Raw genomic sequence first — 20,527 nt, 5'->3', positions numbered from 1 at the left:
CACCAACCATCTCTTTAATTGTAATTTGGAACCAACAACCCTTTCCTTATGGTCCACCCCTGTTGAAACGGGAAGTTTCCTTAGACTCCCGTTAGAGGATATTGATGGCAATTTGTGATGGCATTGCTACAACAACAACAACAACTAATGCCACTTTTGATCTCTTTATATGGAATGAATTGTTCCCTTTTGTTCGAGCATGTCCTATGAAGAGACTAATTGTACCCATTTATACCCGAAAGGGTATAAATAGAGAGTGGTTACATTTTATACCCCTAACGTGGCAGGAAGAGACTAGTGGCATATTGGTCCGAAGAGAAGCAGAAACGGAGCATTTTTTGCCAAACCTTTCAAAATCTTTTCAGCTACTTAAATGAAATAAAAAAACAATCTGCTTAAAACATGTATGTTATTAAGTTTTAGTTTTCAGCGAAACATTTTTACAGTGGAAAAAATTTATATATTTTATTTTCACGTATATACATATTTGAAAAGTGTACACATTTACACCATGAATTCAAATGTGTATAAAGATTTGTTTTATTATAGATAGTGCAGATATATTTATGTTTATAGTTAGTTTACATGTTTTTGGTTAGTTTACATGTTTTTGGTTATATAATTGATTAAAGTTTTTTTTTTAATTAACGAAGATAAATAAAAGACGAAAATAACTTATAAAATACGTTAATAATTTTCACTGCTTTTTTCGTGTTCGCAACTGTATATACATTGTTTAACAAACCGGATTAGCTTTTAATATATCGATTATATATACTGTGATATTTAATAGCAGACTGAGGTAGGCTACTTTAGCATATTTCCACAGATATATGGAATGTAAAGGTTTAAAGTAGGTATTTAATAAACAAATTCAAATAATTTAGTAACGACATTAATTTATGTTACTGTTTAATATATGGATTTTAATAAAACAAAAAAAAAAAAAATATTCCACAATTGCATATTCAAAGTGTATACAAAATTTGATTGAATGCATTGATACGCAAAGTTTCGTTATACCAATATGACACTAAGACCCGGGTTTTCAATGCGAGTTTAAACTACAGCTAAAGTTAACTAGAGATTTGCTTTGCCACTTTGTCTTTTTCCATAAAATATTACAGCTCATCTTAGTTTAAGCGGCAAAGTGGCAAGGTTAAACTTTAGTTAACTTTAACTGTAGTTTAAACTCGCACTGAAAAACCGGGCCTAAGTTATTTTGCTTGTATTTCATGCTGGCTCGTTTGTTTTTAACAGCCTCGATTGTATTTTTTTTGTATTTTGTTTGTTCTCTAAATTTATAATGCGAATTATGAATAGTTTAAGTATTGTTATAAATAGCTTAACTAAATTAGTGTAGTTAAATTCTAAATTTATAAAGCGAATTATGAATAGTTTAAGTATTGTTATAAATAGCTAAACTAAATTAGTGTAGTTAATGCGCTCGAATATAAAACTTCTCAGTTCAATTTAATAGTGTTTTGAAGGATAATCTTAATTTAGTTGGTAGCTGAAGAAACTTTTTTCTTTTGGCGATAAACTCTCTTGAAAAACTTTGCCTTTTCGAAATTTATGGCTTTTCTAACCATGTCCTATGGCGACAATCCTTTGAAAGGCATTTTAGCAATAGCTCCTATTGAAACAGAAAAGGTTTATATTAAACAGGTTGAACAAATTCGAGACACTAATATTACCAGTCAATGTACTGTAAAAATTGGGGAACGATTTTAGGGAAATTTTTCTATGTGTACCATCCATGTTCAAGTCGTTTATTACATCAATATTTAACAGCATTTTGATATTTTTCATGTTATTGCACAAAATAGCCGACACCGCAGATTCCTTTGAAATAAAACAAGAACATATTACATTCCTTTGAAATAAAATATATTACAAACTAAACTCATAAATGTATGTACTTAAGTATCTTAAAGTTCAAAACCTCATAAAAACATTCTGGAAAGCCTGTAAGTACTGTCACACAAATAATACTAAGGAGATACAAACTTTTCTATATTCAGAACATTTTCTATTAAACCCATTAGGTTTATTTGAATATCGGTTAAAATATTAAACAAACCCAAAAAATATTATTGCCCTCTGTATTGTTTGTACTTATGCCGTCATCAGAATACTAGATGCGTGGTATTGCAACATTCACTACACTATTCAACAAATATACTTACATAAACATCTTTTTTGGCAGTTGTAATCTTTTCTTCCAAATGCTCTAATTCCTTTATTTTACATATTGGAAAATACTTGGTGACCGGAGCACTTTGGGCTTCCTGACGAACCAGCTGTTCAGTGGCTACTTTTTGACCAGCAATTTCGTCCATGATAGCAATGTTCTGATTTTCAACTGCCAATGGTAAATCCTCAAGTTTTTTAAGGATTGCATCAAGCTGATTTTCAAACTTACTGCCGTGACTGCAGCACACAAGCACGCCTGTGTTCGTATCTAAAATCAAACATTTTAAAATTCTATTAGTGGAATATACTTAAAATAGTAATTAACTCTTAAGTGCAGATTTTCTGTTGCTTGAAATGTTGTATACAAATGGTCAATTCTATGGGTTTGTAATGTTCCATGCTCTTCAAAAGTTCATAGTTCATATCATTTACCACTGTTATAGTCCCTGGCAGACGTCGAGACACTGATCCTACGCGATTCAATGATACATTCACTGGATATGGTCAAACTTGGTCCCGGGTTGTCTATTTGAACGGGAACTAACATTTGAAAGACTTAGTTTTTAGAAATAAATTATTAATGCTGCATGTTAATGCTTATATTTTGCTTTTTTTGTTGGAATCTGCGCCGCCGAGGCAGTGGGATGCTGGCCCTCGTACTTTTTCAAGACATACTCGTAAAAGAAATAAAGTTATTAATGGAAAAGTGATACAATTTTTTTAACATGCAGGTGTGCAATATTGGAATTAAAAGTAATTTCTCAGGAAGAGGGATGCACATCAATTTGTACTCCACATCATCCAGGGAAAATTCTTCTGCATAAGATGACAGAGTAATATCAGCAGTACATATTCCCAATGTACGGGAATTAATGGGTTCTGTAAAAAAGCTTTCTAAGTTTAACAATCTCTAGCCTTTAACAATTTTGCTATTTACATCTTTAAATTCTTCTATTTTTATGTACAGAAATGGTTTCACAGCACAGAAATTATTTGGACTATCTTTTGACAACATAAATTCGCTAAAGTGAAAACTTTTTATAATATCATTTTTGATTTTGAAACCGGAGAATTTGGGAGGCATCACAATATTCTCATGTTTCACCATTTTAGCGATTTGTTGCAATATATGATTAGGTTTTTTTTACATATGATTGTAAAATCTGTAAATAGTTTTCAAAGGCATATGCAGAATAACTAGTTCTTCAACGTCATCTGAAACATGAAGTAAGCCTTGTACATTATACGAAATGCTGTTTTTCCCAAACACAACTGCGAAGTTTTCTACAAATAATTTTAGTAAATTTCTAGCTACCTCAATATTTACCCTAAAGGTTTTGGGACAGAATAATAATCTACAAGCGCAATGCAAGAGAAGGAATAGGTAATAAACATCGTCAGGAAGTTCGTCTTTAAAGACATAAATCCCATAATAAAAAAGACACATTCGAAATTCGGTAGCTTTCCAGTTCGATACTTCTTCCAAACTTCTGGGCTTTCGAACAAATTCTTTCGTAATGTGAGAAGATAAATCAACTAGCTTTTGAGATATGTTAATTTTCGTTTCTTTTTTAAACTTATAGTTGAATTGTTGTTAATTATTCTTAATAGAAACTTTCTCATCACTCCTAAGTCGATAAGGTGCATAACATCTAGAGGAACTTGAGATATCATTTTGATATTCACTTTTTCAAGAGGCGACAAATTAACTTTGAAAGCAGGTGAATGTTTAAATGGGTACTTGCGTTGAAGGAAATCATTATTTGACACAAGTGTTCCTACGATCGAACTGTGGGTTAAAACACCATCGATTTTTCCCGCCACTTGAGTGCATTTGGCACAACCATGGCATGAGGAGTGGCTCGGTATCCCACAAAGAAACGCTTTTTCTGGTGCATCGCATACAAACGCTCTTACTTCAAACGAAATGCAACGTCCATTACATTCAAACCCATTAGCTTGAAGTTCAGATACTTCCTCAATAAAATCGTTCAAAAATTGTTCTATGGAACTTGGTTTACTATTTCCAACATTAACACCAGTAGCAAAAACAGATACGTTAGGCATATTAACAATTCTAAATAAAATTGGCCACAACTGCATCCTACTGCTACGGTACAATGGAAGGCCATCAATATTTACATCTGCAACTATGGTATTATAATCCCGTAATATGTCAGACATTTTTTTAGTTGCGCTTTAATTCCAAAGTTGGAAAAAATTCCGGGATTAACATTTTGCAAAAGTAATCTACTTTTATCTTGGTTTACTAGAGTCTCAGCACTTTTAGGGACATCCATATTTTGTTCTCTAAGAAGTGCTAGAAGCTCTGTAATGCTTTTGTGGGTTTCCTTATATCGTATCGCCCACAATTTTCGGCCCTCCCTGAATGGTACCTGTACTGGTCGACTTTGCTCAATAGATAGCACTTCTTCTTCCCTTTCCACAATTCTGATCGCTGGCGCTCTTGATTCAGCGTCATTTCTACCTAACCTCAACTTTGCCCGGTTCTTAGTTCTTTCCCTGTTAACTAATCGCCTAATATGACGTTTGCTTACCTTATTCATTTTGGAAACACCTTCGCCTGCTCCTTGTTGCTCCTGATTTCCTCTTCTGAAATCTCCAATTATATATTTTTTTAAATTTTAGTTGAGCCGCTTTTACTTTTATTTGACTTCTTATTTCAGCTGTTCCAAAACTAGTGGTAGTAAATTCCCGATTGCAAACTTTTGTAAATGCTATCGATAACTCTCATATTTCTTTGCGTATATCGCCATACATACTATGCCCGATTGCGCGGTGCACGGTTGCACTCAACCCTGTGATGATTTAGGTTTTTTACTTTTTAAAAATGGGATATAATTATGTAATTATGTAAGCTGTGTACTTTTCGGACTAATTCTTTTGAGCATAAAAAATTTTAGTTACCTGTCAAATAATCCAAGCATCACGATTGATGTTTCTAAAATCGTTGGCCATCAGTTACGTGTTGGAATTGGAGCTGATAATTTCGCAAAAAGGGCAATACAAAAATTTGTCAACTTATATATATTGCAACAAACAAATTTTAAGCATACCAAAGGAATATAAATGTTCCAAAAACTTACTAAATGTGTTTTTTTTAGTTGTCATCGATAAAGTAAGAGATAAATATTACAATGTAAAGGTATCGATATAAAGTACCATCGAAAGTAGTGTAAGCATCACTGAAATAAGACTAACTAATCTCAAACTCTACCCATGAGGGATCAATTGGGAATAATTATAGACCAATCATACCCGAAAGGGATTAATCGGGGACATGTCTCTTTAGGGACTAATCGCACAATTTTTTGCAGGGCAGTCGACTGAGCTTTCTCGCGCTTGTTTTGTTTTTTATCACATGTGTGTGTGTGTGGCTTTCATGTTTACGTTAATGGCAGTGTTGCCATTTTGGTGCTTTTGGAGCCAGATCTAGCCCTTTTTTTGTGTTTAGCCCCAAAAATTCGGGTTTAGCCCCTAGCCCCTTTTTTGGGCCTCTTTAAAATGTTTGCCCTTTTTTGGCTCCAAATCTATTTGGGAAACTCGGATTGTGAAATTTGTAATGTGTGTATCAAATGACATCGAAATTTTATTTTATTTTTTTCGTTATGATGATGTGGCAGCTTGGTAATCAGCTGATAATATAACATTAATCGATTATCAAGTGTCATCACTTACACAACGTACAAATGAAAAGGTAAGGAAATATTTTGCATAAAACGCCACTAAAGAATCTTTTTATCAGATATTTAATAAAAAAGCAAGTGCCAGCAACAGCAGAAAACTTCGAAAATTAAGAAAGCGATGAAAGTCATGAAAAGTCGTTTCGATGCAAAACGAGCCATGCGTGCCGGCGTTAAGTTTTTTCTTATATTTAGCGGAACAAAGTAATTACTGCTTAACGTATATTTATTATTAAAAAATATGAATAGAATTATAACAAGTAAGGACGGGGCTGACAATATGCTGTTAAGTTTTTAACGAGTGGAGCCCTATATGCCACTTATTTCAACTTTCAGAGCTTCCTAACCATAAGAAAGTGAGTTTAATTCAATTTCTGTAAAAATGCGAGACACATTCGGTAAAAATATTCACAGTAGACAATTTTTTGAATAAAAAATTTAAAACCATACCGTGTGTCCTCAGTATACCGTTACGTGCAAAATGCAAGTAACTCGCAAGTATGATACCTCACCTTGCACGTAATGACTTGGTTCGAACGGAGGGGGGAGGGGCTTTAGCCCCAATATCCCCCCTCCCCCCCCCCCCCCCCCCCCCCCCCCCCCCCGCTACTGGGTATGTATGTACCTATATGCTTAGATAAGCGCTCACGATATACCGTTACATACACCAATGTACTTGTATGTACAAAACAATCAGTGCATCGCCATAACGTAATCCAAAATAGTGGATATATTTATTTTGGAAATAACAAAATTGGCTAGACTTAAGGAGAAACCATAAAGGATCGTTGCTAAATGAAAGCTTGTTTTACGCCAACCCATGAATCAAAAATTTTTTTACATATTGTCTGAGCAATTAGACAAATCGCCGTTTTGGATCATAAATTATTTTATATAATGAGTGTAGCAAAATATGCAAATGTGTATATACCGATAATATGTTTAATCAACGCTCATATACCATTCGCCCTAAATGTTGCATGTATCTATACGCCTCGATAAGCGCTTACGATGTACTATTGCATTGTAAAATGTACTTGTATGCAGAAATTATCCCGTGAATGCCACAAACGAGAATTTTTCTTTCAACAAAGCGGAAAAAAAAAAAAAATAATGGAAAAAATCAAAAATAATCAAAAAAGGCTTTCAATAATCGTAAAAAATCATGATTTTTTTCTAATGGTAATCAATTAGTAATTGCTTTTTCGGAAAACAACTGAAATAATAATTGGCCATTAAAATAGGCATCTAATTAATTGATTACTAATGCTAGCACAAAGTTAACAGGTCTGGTATCGAGTACTTTCCTTTGATACTTATATTGAAACAATACGATCAGCTTGCACTGCCATATAGCCACTTTATGCAAGGTAAAAGTGTAACGCTTCTGCGTTGCGAGCAGGCAACAATTTTCACAAAAGAACGAAATATCCCGTAAAGACGTTACCTGCTTTTTAGAATAGAAAAAAATATATTTACAACCCTCGCGCGGCGTACGAAAAGCGTAACACTTTTTCCAGAAAAGGCTGAATGCGTTTGTGACACTTCAACCATCCATTGTAGGAGTTCGGGTTCAAATCCCACTCCCGGGAGAAAAGGCTTTGAAGAGATCTACAAGGTATCATCGAAACAGCTGTGGCCTTGCCTTGTCCGTCCTGATGTCACGTCGTTTGAATTTTTCCCAAACTATTAAATAAATTATAAATTGCTTCAAATAAATGTTTTCATACATTTAAAAGCAATAAGGGCAACCCCTGCTTAATTCATTAAGAAAAAACTCTGTTTTTATACATTCATGTTTCTGGGAAAATCGTGACAATGAATTTTTTTTAAGAAAAACGTCTGATTATTGGCAAAGATTTAAACGATCAGAATTTTTTTTATGCAATTTTGCAAGTTATCATCAGAAATCAGGAAAACCAATCAAAACAGGAGATTTTATAATGAAAAGTATTATAAAAATTGTATAAAAAAAGATACAATTGTATCAAAACGGCAACGCTGCTCAAAATACTTGTATATTGTACAAGTACATAAATTCGCTAAAGTGAAAACTTTTTATAATATCATTTTTGATTTTGAAACCGGAGAATTTGGGAGGCATCACAATATTCTCATGTTTCACCATTTTAGCGATTTGTTGCAATATATGATTAGGTTTTTTTACATATGATTTTAAAATCTGTAAATAGTTTTCAAAGGCATATGCAGAATAACTAGTTCTTCAACGTCATCTGAAACATGAAGTAAGCCGTGTACATTATACGAAATGCTGTTTTTCCCAAACACAACTGCGAATTTTTCTACAAATAATTTTAGTAAATTTTTAGCTACCTCAATATTTACCCTAAAGGTTTTGGGACAGAATAATAATCTACAAGCGCAATGCAAGAGAAGGAATAGGTAATAAACATCGTCAGGAAGTTCGTCTTTAAAGACATAAATCCCATAATAAAAAAGACACATTCGAAATTCGGTAGCTTTCCAGTTCGATACTTCTTCCAAACTTCTGGGCTTTCGAACAAATTCTTTCGTAATGTGAGAAGATAAATCAACTAGCTTTTGAGATATGTTAATTTTCGTTTCTTTTTTAAACTTATAGTTGAATTGTTGTTAATTATTCTTAATAGAGACTTTCTCATCACTCCTAAGTCGATAAGGTGCATAACATCTAGAGGAACTTGAGATATCATTTTGATATTCACTTTTTCAAGAGGCGACAAATTAACTTTGAAAGCAGGTGAATGTTTAAATGGGTACTTGCGTTGAAGAAAATCATTATTTGACACAAGTGTTCCTACGTTCGAACTGTGGGTTAAAACACCATCGATTTTTCCCGCCACTTGAGTGCATTTGGCACAACCATGGCATGAGGAGTGGCTCGGTATCCCACAAAGAAACGCTTTTGCTGGTGCATCGCATACAAACGCTCTTACTTCAAACGTAATGCAACGTCCATTACATTCAAACCCATTAGCTTGAAGTTCAGATACTTCCTCAATAAAATCGTTCAAAAATTGTTCTATGGAACTTGGTTTACTATTTCCAACATAAACACCAGTAGCAAAAACAGATACGTTAGGCATATTAACAATTCTAAATAAAATTGGCCACAACTGCATCCTACTGCTACGGTACAATGGAAGGCCATCAATATTTACATCTGCAACTATGGTATTATAATCCCGTAATATGTCAGAAATTTTTTTTAGTTGCGCTTTAATTCCAAAGTTGGAAAAAATTCCGGGATTAACATTTTGCAAAAGTAATCTACTTTTATCTTGGTTTACTAGAGTCTCAGCACTTTTAGGGACATCCATATTTTCTTCTCTAAGAAGTGCTAGAAGCTCTGTAATGCTTTTGTGGGTTTCCTTATATCGTATCGCCCACAATTTTCGGCCCTCCCTGAATGGTACCTGTACTGGTCGACTTTGCTCAATAGATAGCACTTCTTCTTCCCTTTCCACAATTCTGATCGCTGGCGCTCTTGATTCAGCGTCATTTCTACCTAACCTCAACTTTTCCCGGTTCTTAGTTCTTTTCCTGTTAACTAATCGCCTAATATGACGTTTGCTTACCTTATTCATTTTGGAAACACCTTCGCCTGCTCCTTGTTGCTCCTGATTTCCTCTTCTGAAATCTCCAATTATATATTTTTTTAAATTTTAGTTGAGCCGCTTTTACTTTTATTTGACTTCTTATTTCAGCTGTTCCAAAACTAGTGGTAGTAAATTCCCGATTGCAAACTTTTGTAAATGCTATCGATAACTCTCATATTTCTTTGCGTATATCGCCATACATACTATGCCCGATTGCGCGGTGCACGGTTGCACTCAACCCTGTGATGGTTTCAGTTTTTTACTTTTTTAAATGGGATATAATTATGTAATTATGTAAGCTGTGTACTTTTCGGACTAATTCTTTTGAGCATAAAAAATTTTAGTTACCTGTCAAATAATCCAAGCATCACGATTGATGTTTCTAAAATCGTTGGCCATCAGTTACGTGTTGGAATTGGAGCTGATAATTTCGCAAAAGGGCAATACAAAAATTTGTCAACTTACATATATTGCAACAAACAAATTTTAAGCATACCAAAGGAATATAAATGTTCCAAAAACTTACTAAATGTGTTTTTTTAGTTGTCATCGATAAAGTAAGAGATAAATATTACAATGTAAAGGTATCGATATAAAGTACCATCGAAAGTAGTGTAAGCATCACTGAAATAAGACTAACTAATCTCCAACTCTACCCATGAGGGATCAATTGGGAATAATTATAGACCAATCATACCCGAAAGGGATTAATCGGGGACATGTCTCTTTAGGGACTAATCGCACAATTTTTTGCAGGGCAGTCGGCTGAGCTTTCTCGCGCTTGTTTTGTTTCTTATCACATGTGTGTGTGTGTGGCTTTCATGTTTACGTTAATGGCAGTGTTGCCATTTTGGTGCTTTTTGGAGCCAGATCTAGCCCTTTTTTTGTGTTTAGCCCCAAAAATTCGGGTTTAGCCCCTAGCCCCTTTTTTGGGCCTCTTTAAAATGTTTGCCCTTTTTTGGCTCCAAATCTATTTGGGCAACTCGGATTGTGAAATTTGTAATGTGTGTATCAAATGACATCGAAATTTTATTTATTTTTTTCGTTATGATGATGTGGCAGCTTGGTAATCAGCTGATAATATAACATTAATCGATTATCAAGTGTCATCACTTACACAACGTACAAATGAAAAGGTAAGGAAATATTTTGCATAAAACGCCACTAAAGAATTTTTTTATCAGATATTTAATAAAAAAGCAAGTGCCAGCAACAGCAGAAAACTTCGAAAATTAAGAAAGCGATGAAAGTCATGAAAAGTCGTTTCGGTGCAAAACGAGCCATGCGTGCCGGCGTTAAGTTTTTTCTTATATTTAGCGGAACAAAGTAATTACTGCTTAACGTATATTTATTATTAAAAAATATGAATAGAATTATAACAAGTAAGGACGGGGCTGACAATATGCTGTTAAGTTTTTAACGAGTGGAGCCCTATATGCCACTTATTTCAACTTTCAGAGCTTCCTAACCATAAGAAAGTGAGTTTAATTCAATTTCTGTAAAAATGCGAGACACATTCGGTAAAAATATTCACAGTAGACAATTTTTTGAATAAAAAATTTAAAACCATACCGTGTGTCCTCAGTATACCGTTACGTGCAAAATGCAAGTAACTCGCAAGTATGATACCTCACCTTGCACGTAATGACTTGGTTCGAACGGAGGGGGGAGGGGCTTTAGCCCCAATATCCCCCCCCTAGATCCGCTACTGGGTATGTATGTACTTATATGCTTAGATAAGCGCTCACGATATACCGTTACATACCATAGATGAATGGATTTGCAACTCTTTGTTTCGAGAGAGCGCTGTCAAAATGCACATTTTTTATAACATTTATCAATGATGCCACTCCAAACAAAAATGAATAGATCTGAAAATGGGGATTTTTGACATACATTTCGGCGATTATAGTTTCAATCATTTAATAAAATGATAGTCGTAAAATATTTATTTCCTTAAAGTTATTTTACAATAATACGACTAGTTTGAGATAAATATAAACAAATCTAAGTGAAATTTACATTTCGGTTAAATTAATTAGTCAAATATTGTAACGCATTTAACTCGCAGTGAAAACCATATATTCTTTTGAAATTTCAGTAAATCGGACCTATGATATAATAGTTAACATTATTTAATGGATAGGGCTTATCCTACATGTCTGGCGTTCCAGGTTCTGTGATCAAAATGGACTGGTTGCATCGGGAGTTCATATTTACAAAACCTATTTTTAGTGATAACTTTTGAATGGGAAATAATATTTACCCTCCGCCTTCGAACTAATAATACTTACACTAAAACAAGTCATTTTATCTTTTTCCCATAATTTTTGAACGCTATTCTACAGTTGTAGGTCAAACTAAAGTTTACCAAAATTTTTGGCACGTTTTTCGTTTTGGCTGGCACATTTTTTGTTCTGGCACCCGATTCAGCTGGCGCGAGGGATTTATCTGTGATTGTTGCCAGCAACAACTAGAAGATAAATCCCTCGTGAGAGCGAAAATATGAGAGCGTAAGCAAAAGATTCGTATCAATCTAATCTATGTTACATACACCAATGTACTTGTATGTACAAAACAATCAGTGCATCGCCATAACGTAATCCAAAATAGTGGATATATTTATTTTGGAAATAACAAAATTGGCTAGACTTAAGGATGAAACCATAAAGGATCGTTGCTAAATGAAAGCTTGTTTACGCCAACCCATGAATCAAAAATTTTTTTACATATTGTCTGAGCAATTAGACAAATCGCCGTTTCGGATCATAAATTATTTTATATAATGAGTGTAGCAAAATATGCAAATGTGTATATACCGATAATATGTTTAATCAACGCTCATATACCATTCGCCCTAAATGTTGCATGTATCTATACGCCTCGATAAGCGCTTACGATGTACTATTGCATTGTAAAATGTACTTGTATGCAGAAATTATCCCGTGAATGCCACAAACGAGAATTTTTCTTTCAACAAAGCGGAAAAAAAAAAAAAAAATAATGGAAAAAATCAAAAATAATCAAAAAAGGCTTTCAATAATCGTAAAAAATCATGATTTTTTTCTAATGGTAATCAATTAGTAATTGCTTTTTCGGAAAACAACTGAAATAATAATTGGCCATTAAAATAGGCATCTAATTAATTGATTACTAATGCTAGCACAAAGTTAACAGGTCTGGTATCGAGTACTTTCCTTTGATACTTATATTGAAACAATACGAACAGCTTGCACTGCCATATAGCCACTTTATGCAAGGTAAAAGTGTAACGCTTCTGCGTTGCGAGCAGGCAACAATTTTCACAAAAGAACGAAATATCCCGTAAAGACGTTACCTGCTTTTTAGAATAGAAAAAAATATATTTACAACCCTCGCGCGGCGTACGAAAAGCGTAACACTTTTTCCAGAAAAGGCTGAATGCGTTTGTGACACTTCAACCATCCATTGTAGGAGTGCGGGTTCAAATCCCACTCCCGGGAGAAAAGGCTTTGAAGAGATCTACAAGGTATCATCGAAACAGCTGTGGCCTTGCCTTGTCCGTCCTGATGTCACGTCGTTTGAATTTTTCCCAAACTATTAAATAAATTATAAATTGCTTCAAATAAATGTTTTCATACATTTAAAAGCAATAAGGGCAACCCCTGCTTAATTCATTAAGAAAAAACTCTGTTTTTTTACATTCATGTTTCTGGGAAAATCGTGACAATGAATTTTTTTTAAGAAAAACGTCTGATTATTGGCAAAGATTTAAACGATCAGAATTTTTTTTATGCAATTTTGCAAGTTATCATCAGAAATCAGGAAAACCAATCAAAACAGGAGATTTTATAATGAAAAAGTATTATAAAAATTGTATAAAAAAAGATACAATTGTATCAAAACGGCAACGCTGCTCAAAATACTTGTATATTGTACCTTAATTGAGTCCATAGTAGCGAAATTTACTATTCTGTAAAGTGTGCCAAAAAAGGTTCAAGTTCTCATACTTTGTCATCGCTATCTGCTCTAAAAAAAAAACATGGAAAGAGCTTTGCGAACAAACTAGTTAAGCAAGTACCCTGCAAAAATAGTTGGATCATGTGGTCCACTTGTGTCATACTGGAGTACTCCTTGGATTACTCTGATGTAATGCTGAGCTGGAGTATATGGTCCAGTCCTAGGACATCGCAATGTTATTTGTGTCATACTGGGTGAAAAAGTATTATAAAAATTGTATAAAAAAAGATACAATTGTATCAAAACGGCAACGCTGCTCAAAATACTTGTATATTGTACCTTAATTGAGTCCATAGTAGCGAAATTTACTATTCTGTAAAGTGTGCCAAAAAAGGTTCAAGTTCTCATACTTTGTCATCGCTATCTGCTCCAAAAAAAAACATGGAAAGAGCTTTGCGAACAAACTAGTTAAGCAAGTACCCTGCAAAAATCGTTGGATCATGTGGTCCACTTGTGTCATACTGGAGTACTCCATGGATTACTCTGATGTAATGCTGAGCTGGAGTATATGGTCCAGTCCTAGGACATCGCAATGTTATTTGTGTCATACTGGGTACTCCATGGATTACTCTGATGTTGTTGTTGTAGCGATAAGGTTGCTCCCCGAAGGCTTTGGGGAGTGTTATCAATGTGATAGTCCTTTGCCGGATACATATCCGGTACGATAGCACCATTAAGGTGCTAGCCCGACCATCTCGGGAACGATTTATGTGACCACATTAAACCTTCAGGCCATCCCCTCCCTCCCCACCCGAAGTTCCATGAGGAGCTTGGGGTCGTCAGAGCCTCGTCTGTTAGTGAAACAGGATTCGCCGCGGATAGGTGAGGTTGACAATTGGGTTTGGAGAAGCTATATATTGCGCTGGAAATCTGAAGGGTTGCGCCACACAGTCCCTTGAATCTGGTATATTAGTCGCCTCTTACGACAGGCATACCTACCGCGGGTATATTCTTACTCCCTAACCCGCTGGGGTGGATTACTCTGAGCTAATGCTGCGCTGGAGTATATGGTCCAGTCCTAGGACATCGCAATATTAATTGGACCATATTTTTTGTATGAATTGTGGTTAATTTCGGAGCACTCGCTTGGTCCATAGCGAGTACTCCATACATGCATGCATGAAGTACTCGCGATTTTTGCACGGGGGACATCGCAATGTTAATTCCCTGCAAAAATCGTTGGATCATGTGGTCCACTTATGTCAAGAGGCGTTGGTTTCACAATACAGTTGAAGAGATGGTTGGTGTCATGTGGGGACACGTTATAAGCAGGACATATGTTGTGTATGTCGGGGTTGATTCTGGATAGGTAAGAGTTTAATCTGTTACAGTATCCAGATCGAAGTTGAGCTAGAGTGACGCGCGTTTCCCTAGGGAGTGTGCGTTCCTCTTCTGCAAGTTTAGGGTATTGTTCTTTGAGGACAGGATTCACCGGGCAATTCCTGGCATAGAGGTCCGACGCCTGTTTGTGCAGTTCACTGATGACCTGCTTCTGTTTTTTAGCTTCATACGGCTGTGTTCTCAGGTGCCGTATTTCCTCATAATGCTTACAGAGATTCCTTCTTAAGCCCCTGAGCGGTGTTGGCTCATCAATCAGATGTCTGTTGGGATGCCCAGGTTTCCGGGTATTCAACAGGAACTGTTTGGTTAGCATTTCATTTCTCTCCCTAATGGGGAGCATTCTCGCCTCATTATGTAGATGGTGTTCTGGGGACATAAGATAACCCGTGGCAGTTCTGAGGGAGTATTTTGGCAGGCCTGCAGCTTCTTCCAGTGAGTAGTATTTAGGCTTGGCGACCATATCGGGGACGCGTATCACGCAATCAATCGGTTGGCCAATTGCTTTGTAAGTGGTAATGAGCGTTTCTTTTCTTTACCCCAAGTACACTAATCGGCGTTCGTCGCGTATATACGTGTTTTCGTTTGCTCGCGATTTTCTTTTAAGTTTTTTCTTAAATGGATGATTTTTGTGCTAAATGCAATAAAGGCTTTACGGGAAATGACTCACTTTTTGTGCCATGTTCGGTTTTTTGTCAAAAAAGGTTTCATTGAAGCTGTTGTGATGGCCATATTTCAGAATATGATGTTTAAGATTAATCGTAACATCGTATACTTGTGTCAAAGGTGTGTTAACTTGCCTGAGTGCTTTATTACTTCTTTAGACTCTATAGCCACTTCACAAAAGCTTAGCGTAGATTCTTCAAAAGATCTGTTCTGCTTTAAACTCGTGGATTTGATGAAGGAAGTTGAGGGGTTGAAATCACTTATCAAATCAGATAAGCAACCTCAAAGTTTTAACAATAACAACAACATCAGCAATGACAATGACCTACAATTCTTGTGTTAGAGTGATGGAAATAACAAACAACAATAACCATTGTTCTGTTACAGCTGCGCTTTCGTCTTTGCCGTTGTCTTTTACATCTTCTGTTTATCCTATACCCAAAGAGTATATATTTGTTAAGAGGCGTCACTCGATACTTTGTTGTTGCCAAAGCCACCCTGTCATGTCGAATGTGATTCTCAAGGAAGTTTTGTTTAGTTTTTTTTTAATTGAATCCTATATAGTTATGCGGTAAAGTGACTTTGCATAATTACGATTTTTGGAAAGAGAATTAATTAATTAATTTAATACAATCAATAAAATAAACACAAATACCCCACGAAAATATATAGAAGGCGTTTTTATAAATACATCTGATAAAAAAAACCAACGACTACCTTGAGAAAACATCGAGTAATTTGCTTTGGCAACAACAAAAGTATCGAGTGACGCCTCTTGACAAATATATACTCTTTGCTATACCTACAATGTTATCACCTATTCTTTGCAGTGCCAACGGCAATTCGCCATCCGTACTTTCATATGGTGTGAATGTGCAAAATACGTGTTATTTAACAGATGTTACTAAGGGTCATGCAATGCCTGCTAATAACGCTAATGTAAACAACGTATCTTCTGCCGGTGGGACTGTTATTGCTTCGACTGGTGCTCAAGCAGCAATTACCCATCGACGTGTGCCGTACGTACGGACGTTTGTACGAAATACGTTTGACCGAACCCTCAAGCCCGTGGGAATCAATGTGTGCGTCTGTGTACATGTACATAACATATTTGTGTGTGTATTGTTTACAGATAAGCAATGTTGCCATTGACCATTTTGCATGCATGCTTATGGAAACATCAACTTTTTCCAATTTAATTTTTGATGTTGTAAAAGGTTGGAATTAATATTAAATAAATATAAATATATTACATATTTATAATCTGCAATTTTACATAATTATTTCGAATTATTTTCACAATTTTTCAAGCTTTAATTAGGTGTTTTTGCATAAAACTGCAAACGGTAAAAAATTAGCACACAAAAGTTTACTAGGCAACTCTGTCTAGTGAGAGAGCGATCAGGTGACACGTTCTTACGGAAAAAATCAAAATTGTTTTGATTTCTACGTTCCGGGCTACGTACGTACGGGCATTGCACGTCGGTGAGTTTTCGTTTACATTGCACACTCATAAGATGGGTCGTGTCAGCTGACACGTTTTTGGTACGTACGTTCGTGAGTAACTGCCGCATCAGTCGTTTGCCTCTGTTGTTGCTAACAGTGTGAATGCATCGGTTTCTTCAGCTGACGATGTTTATAATCGTGTCAATGCTACTAATACTTCTACGAATGCTGTTAAATCATATGCTGCTGATACTGCTAATGTTCCGGCTGCTGTTAACCCTAATAACTTAAATGTTACTGCTAGTGCTGTTACCGCTAGTGGTGGGAGTCATAATGTGCAGTCAAGTTCATCGTCGGGATCGGATATTCAAGCTAGCTCGCCTAATGACTATAATAACAATAACAATATCAAGAATGTTAACAACAACAATAGGTTTTTTTTTCAAGCGAGCTTGGAAAAAACGCTTCAACTAGCTAAACAGTTTCATTATGCCAAAACCATACAGATTGTGGAGGTTTATCAGCTAATTGTTACTTTTTTTCGCTGCTATGATATTTCTACTTCTAGCGCAGTAAGGTTTTGGCACTCAACCAGAGAATTACAAAAAAAAAAAATACATGAAATGCGTGTGTTTGTTTGTATGTATGTCACCCTGCCGCCACGCTGTTATTTTTGTTCATCTGCACATTCGTATGTTCATTTCATTCGCTCGTTCACAATAGCGCCCTATTTTTGAATATGCAACACTATCAATCAGGTCGACGATTACCTAAGCGGTTTCGACTCAAAGCGCTTAGCCAACTCAACTCGATTACTTTTTATTGTTGCTTTCCATGCAATTCTGTAAGCTAGCTAGTGTTTTAATTGTACTACTTACGTTCGAATTACCAAACTGTTGAGTAAATAACTCCACTATTCAATAATGCAAAATGGCCTTTATTAAAGTTCTTCACAATAAAACTACTATTGCTCGCCAGATACGTCTTAAATCAAAACTGATTGTCGCGCCTGTACTGTTGGTACTTTTATACTCTGTGATTTCTCGTTTGCATACTTCTAGCCTCTTCCAGAATTTACTTAGTTACTGCCATCGTCCCGATCAGACAAATCTCTCGATCTAAACGCCGCTAGCATCTCCAAATGTACCACTCTTCTACTTCGTGGTTTCCCAATGGTTTGTATGCGGTAGATGGTATCACTGATCTTCTTCACAACTTTGTACGGGCCTTCCAAACTGCACCGAAATTTGGATGGGATACCTTCCCGCCGGTGAGGGTTGTATAACAGTACCCAATCTGCCTCCAAGAAACCTTCCGAATTATTGTTCTCATCGTACCTGCGTTTCATCTTACTACTCATTATCCTTGATCGTTCCCTCGCACTCTGTTGTTTGGCCAATGAACTACTTCGCACAGTTTACGCTTGACGGATTGACTTTGCATCATCAGTATCGTCTTGACGTTTCACAACAGTAGTGCGCGCTGGCTTGAAACCACCCTTGCATTCTTTCTGAAAAATTCTTTCAGTCGTTTTAGTGCGTCCATTAGGGTTTGTCAATGCCGGTGTTTTTCTCGCAGGTACTTTTGATTTCGCTTTATTTGGCCCATTCGATCCATCAACCTTTTCCTTTGACTTTCGTGGTCTTTGTCGAGTCTTCTCCATCATTACTCGATTACTACTGAACCCTTTCTCCAAACTGAAGTTAGGTGGTATATTCTGGTTCACATAACGCATCATCCTTTTCTGAATATCGATCTTGATGTCATGGTCAACTAAGAAGTCTACTCCCAATATGACTTCATTACCGATCTCCGCCAAAACGAATTTGTGTAGAACCATGACCTCCCCAATTAAGACTTCACATACCACTTCTCCCTGGACTTGGTTATACTCGTCAGTAATCGTACGCAACCTTGCTCCAGGTAAGGGTTTTATTCTCCTGTTGACCAAGTCAGATCGGATTAAAGAATGAGATGCGCCCGTATCTACAGTCAGAACACGTTCTTTGCCATCCACATTCCCTCTGACGGTAAGACTGCTCGATTTTCTACCAATTTGCGACACAGATCCCCTCCAGCTTTGTTATTAAGACCACCCTTGCTGTTGAAACCACTAGGATCAAGATCGCAATGACGTGCAATGTGACCGGGCTTCCCGCATTTGAAGCATTTGTAACTCTTTGCTCCGCTTTTGCGATCCTTTCAGCGCCTCCAATATTGCGTCTACCCACTCTGGCCTTTCTACTTCCACGCGGCGTGCTTTGAAAACTGGTTTACACAGAAGCGACGCTGTTTCCTGAATAAGAGCATGTGATACCCTTTCTGCGAATGTTGGCTTTGGGTTTGCGTATGTAGTTCGCTTTGTTTCGACGTCCCGTATGCCATTTATAAAACTCTGAATCTTTACCCTGTGTATTCCACGGGTGAGTCCGCATTCGCTAAATGTGCCAGCCTTTCAACATCCGACACAAACTCTTGCAATGTCTCACCAGGCTTCTGGAAGCGGTTCAATAACTCCATTTGGTATATCTGTCTCCTATGCTCAGTTCCGTGTCGTCTCTCTAGAGCGCCCAGCAATGCTTCATAACAGTTCCATTCGCCCTCTGGAATGGTTTGTAAAATCTCAGCTGCAGACCCTTTCAACGCCATGAACAGTGCAGCAACTTTATCTTCAGCATTACAGTTGTTCACTGCTGCGGTCTTCTCAAACTGTAACTTGAAGACCTGGAAAGGAACAGAACCGTCAAAGGATGGTGTTTTTACCTTTGGATTACTCGCTGAAACAGCTGGGCGATTTAGTTGTAACTGCTCCATACGACTCTTCAAACCATCGACTTCTGCCTGAAATTGAGCGATTTTCGCATCCTGCGCTTCCAGTTTTGATGATACCTGTTCCAAAATTTCTGCCGACATTTCAGATATACGGTTCGCTTCCAATTAAGATGCCATATATGTCTTTTGGTCTTCCAGTTGAGATGACACTTGCGATGTCATTTCTGAAATACGTGCCTCCTGTGATTCCAGTTGGGATGCCATTTATGTATTCTGCTCTTCCAGTTGGGATTTCATATATGTCTTCTGTTCTTCGAGCTGTGCTGACATATTTGTGGATATTTGTGATGACATTTCTGTTATGCGTGTCTCCTCTGCTTCCATCTTGGATGTTATACGGTTCTCCTGCGATTCCAATTGTGATGCCATATATGTTTTCTGATTTTTCAGTTGAGATGACACTGTCGATATTTGAGCAGATATTGCAGCCAAAATGCAATTCTGTAAGCTAGCTAGTGTTTTAATTGTACTACTTACGTTCGAATTACCAAACTGTTGAGTAAATAACTCCACTATTCAATAATGCAAAATGGCCTTTATTAAAGTTCTTCACAATAAAACTACTATTGCTCGCCAGATACGTCTTAAATCAAAACTGATTGTCGCGCCTGTACTGTTGGTACTTTTATACTCTGTGATTTCTCGTTTGCATACTTCTAGCCTCTTCCAGAATTTACTTAGTTACTGCCATCGTCCCGATCAGACAAATCTCTCGATCTAAACGCCGCTAGCATCTCCAAATGTACC

General features: G+C 36.4%; 2 protein-coding genes across 3 annotated transcripts; both read right to left on the bottom strand.

Moving 5' to 3' along the window:
* Window positions 1-553: 553 nt before the first annotated feature.
* On the bottom strand, window positions 554-9,916 carry LOC137250038 (uncharacterized). Of its 2 annotated transcripts, XM_067782245.1 has the most exons (6): window positions 9,479-9,916; window positions 5,125-5,197; window positions 4,755-5,037; window positions 2,190-2,464; window positions 1,698-1,845; window positions 554-1,636 (listed from the first exon to the last, which is right to left on the bottom strand). In XM_067782245.1, exons 4-6 carry the CDS (start codon window positions 2,340-2,342, stop codon window positions 1,596-1,598), a joined length of 342 nt encoding a protein of 113 aa, XP_067638346.1. In that variant the 5' UTR covers window positions 2,343-2,464; window positions 4,755-5,037; window positions 5,125-5,197; window positions 9,479-9,916; the 3' UTR covers window positions 554-1,595. The 2 variants fall into 2 exon arrangements, with proteins under 2 accessions (XP_067638346.1, XP_067638347.1); XM_067782246.1 differs by lacking the exons at window positions 4,755-5,037; window positions 5,125-5,197; window positions 9,479-9,916 and adding an exon at window positions 2,522-3,858.
* LOC137248603 (uncharacterized) lies at window positions 4,347-19,648 on the bottom strand. The gene is made up of 2 exons (XM_067779513.1): window positions 18,417-19,648; window positions 4,347-4,809 (listed from the first exon to the last, which is right to left on the bottom strand). Exons 1-2 carry the CDS (start codon window positions 18,491-18,493, stop codon window positions 4,347-4,349), a joined length of 540 nt encoding a protein of 179 aa, XP_067635614.1. The 5' UTR covers window positions 18,494-19,648.
* Window positions 19,649-20,527: the final 879 nt, after the last annotated feature.

Source organism: Eurosta solidaginis, chromosome 4 (assembly GCF_040869045.1).
Source record: "Eurosta solidaginis isolate ZX-2024a chromosome 4, ASM4086904v1, whole genome shotgun sequence".
NCBI lineage: Eukaryota > Metazoa > Arthropoda > Insecta > Diptera > Tephritidae > Eurosta > Eurosta solidaginis.
The sequence above is the reverse complement of the archived record's forward strand: the minus strand, read 5'-3'. Positions and strand labels throughout refer to the sequence as shown.

Excerpts from the sequence above, each read along its gene's own strand:
- LOC137250038 (XM_067782245.1), bottom strand. The coding sequence starts at position 2,342 with ATGGACGAAATTGCTGGTCAAAAAGTAGCCACTGAACAGCTGGTTCGT. Across the intron at positions 1,846-2,189 it reads CTGCCAAAAAAGATGTTTAT|GAATCTGCGGTGTCGGCTAT; the intron begins GTAAGTATATTT and ends TTTATTTCAAAG. Across the intron at positions 1,637-1,697 it reads TTTTTACAGTACATTGACTG|GAGCTATTGCTAAAATGCCT; the intron begins GTAATATTAGTG and ends CTGTTTCAATAG.
- LOC137248603 (XM_067779513.1), bottom strand. The coding sequence starts at position 18,493 with ATGGACGCACTAAAACGACTGAAAGAATTTTTCAGAAAGAATGCAAGG. Across the intron at positions 4,810-18,416 it reads AGCCAGCGCGCACTACTGTT|AAGAGGAAATCAGGAGCAAC; the intron begins GTGAAACGTCAA and ends TGGAGATTTCAG.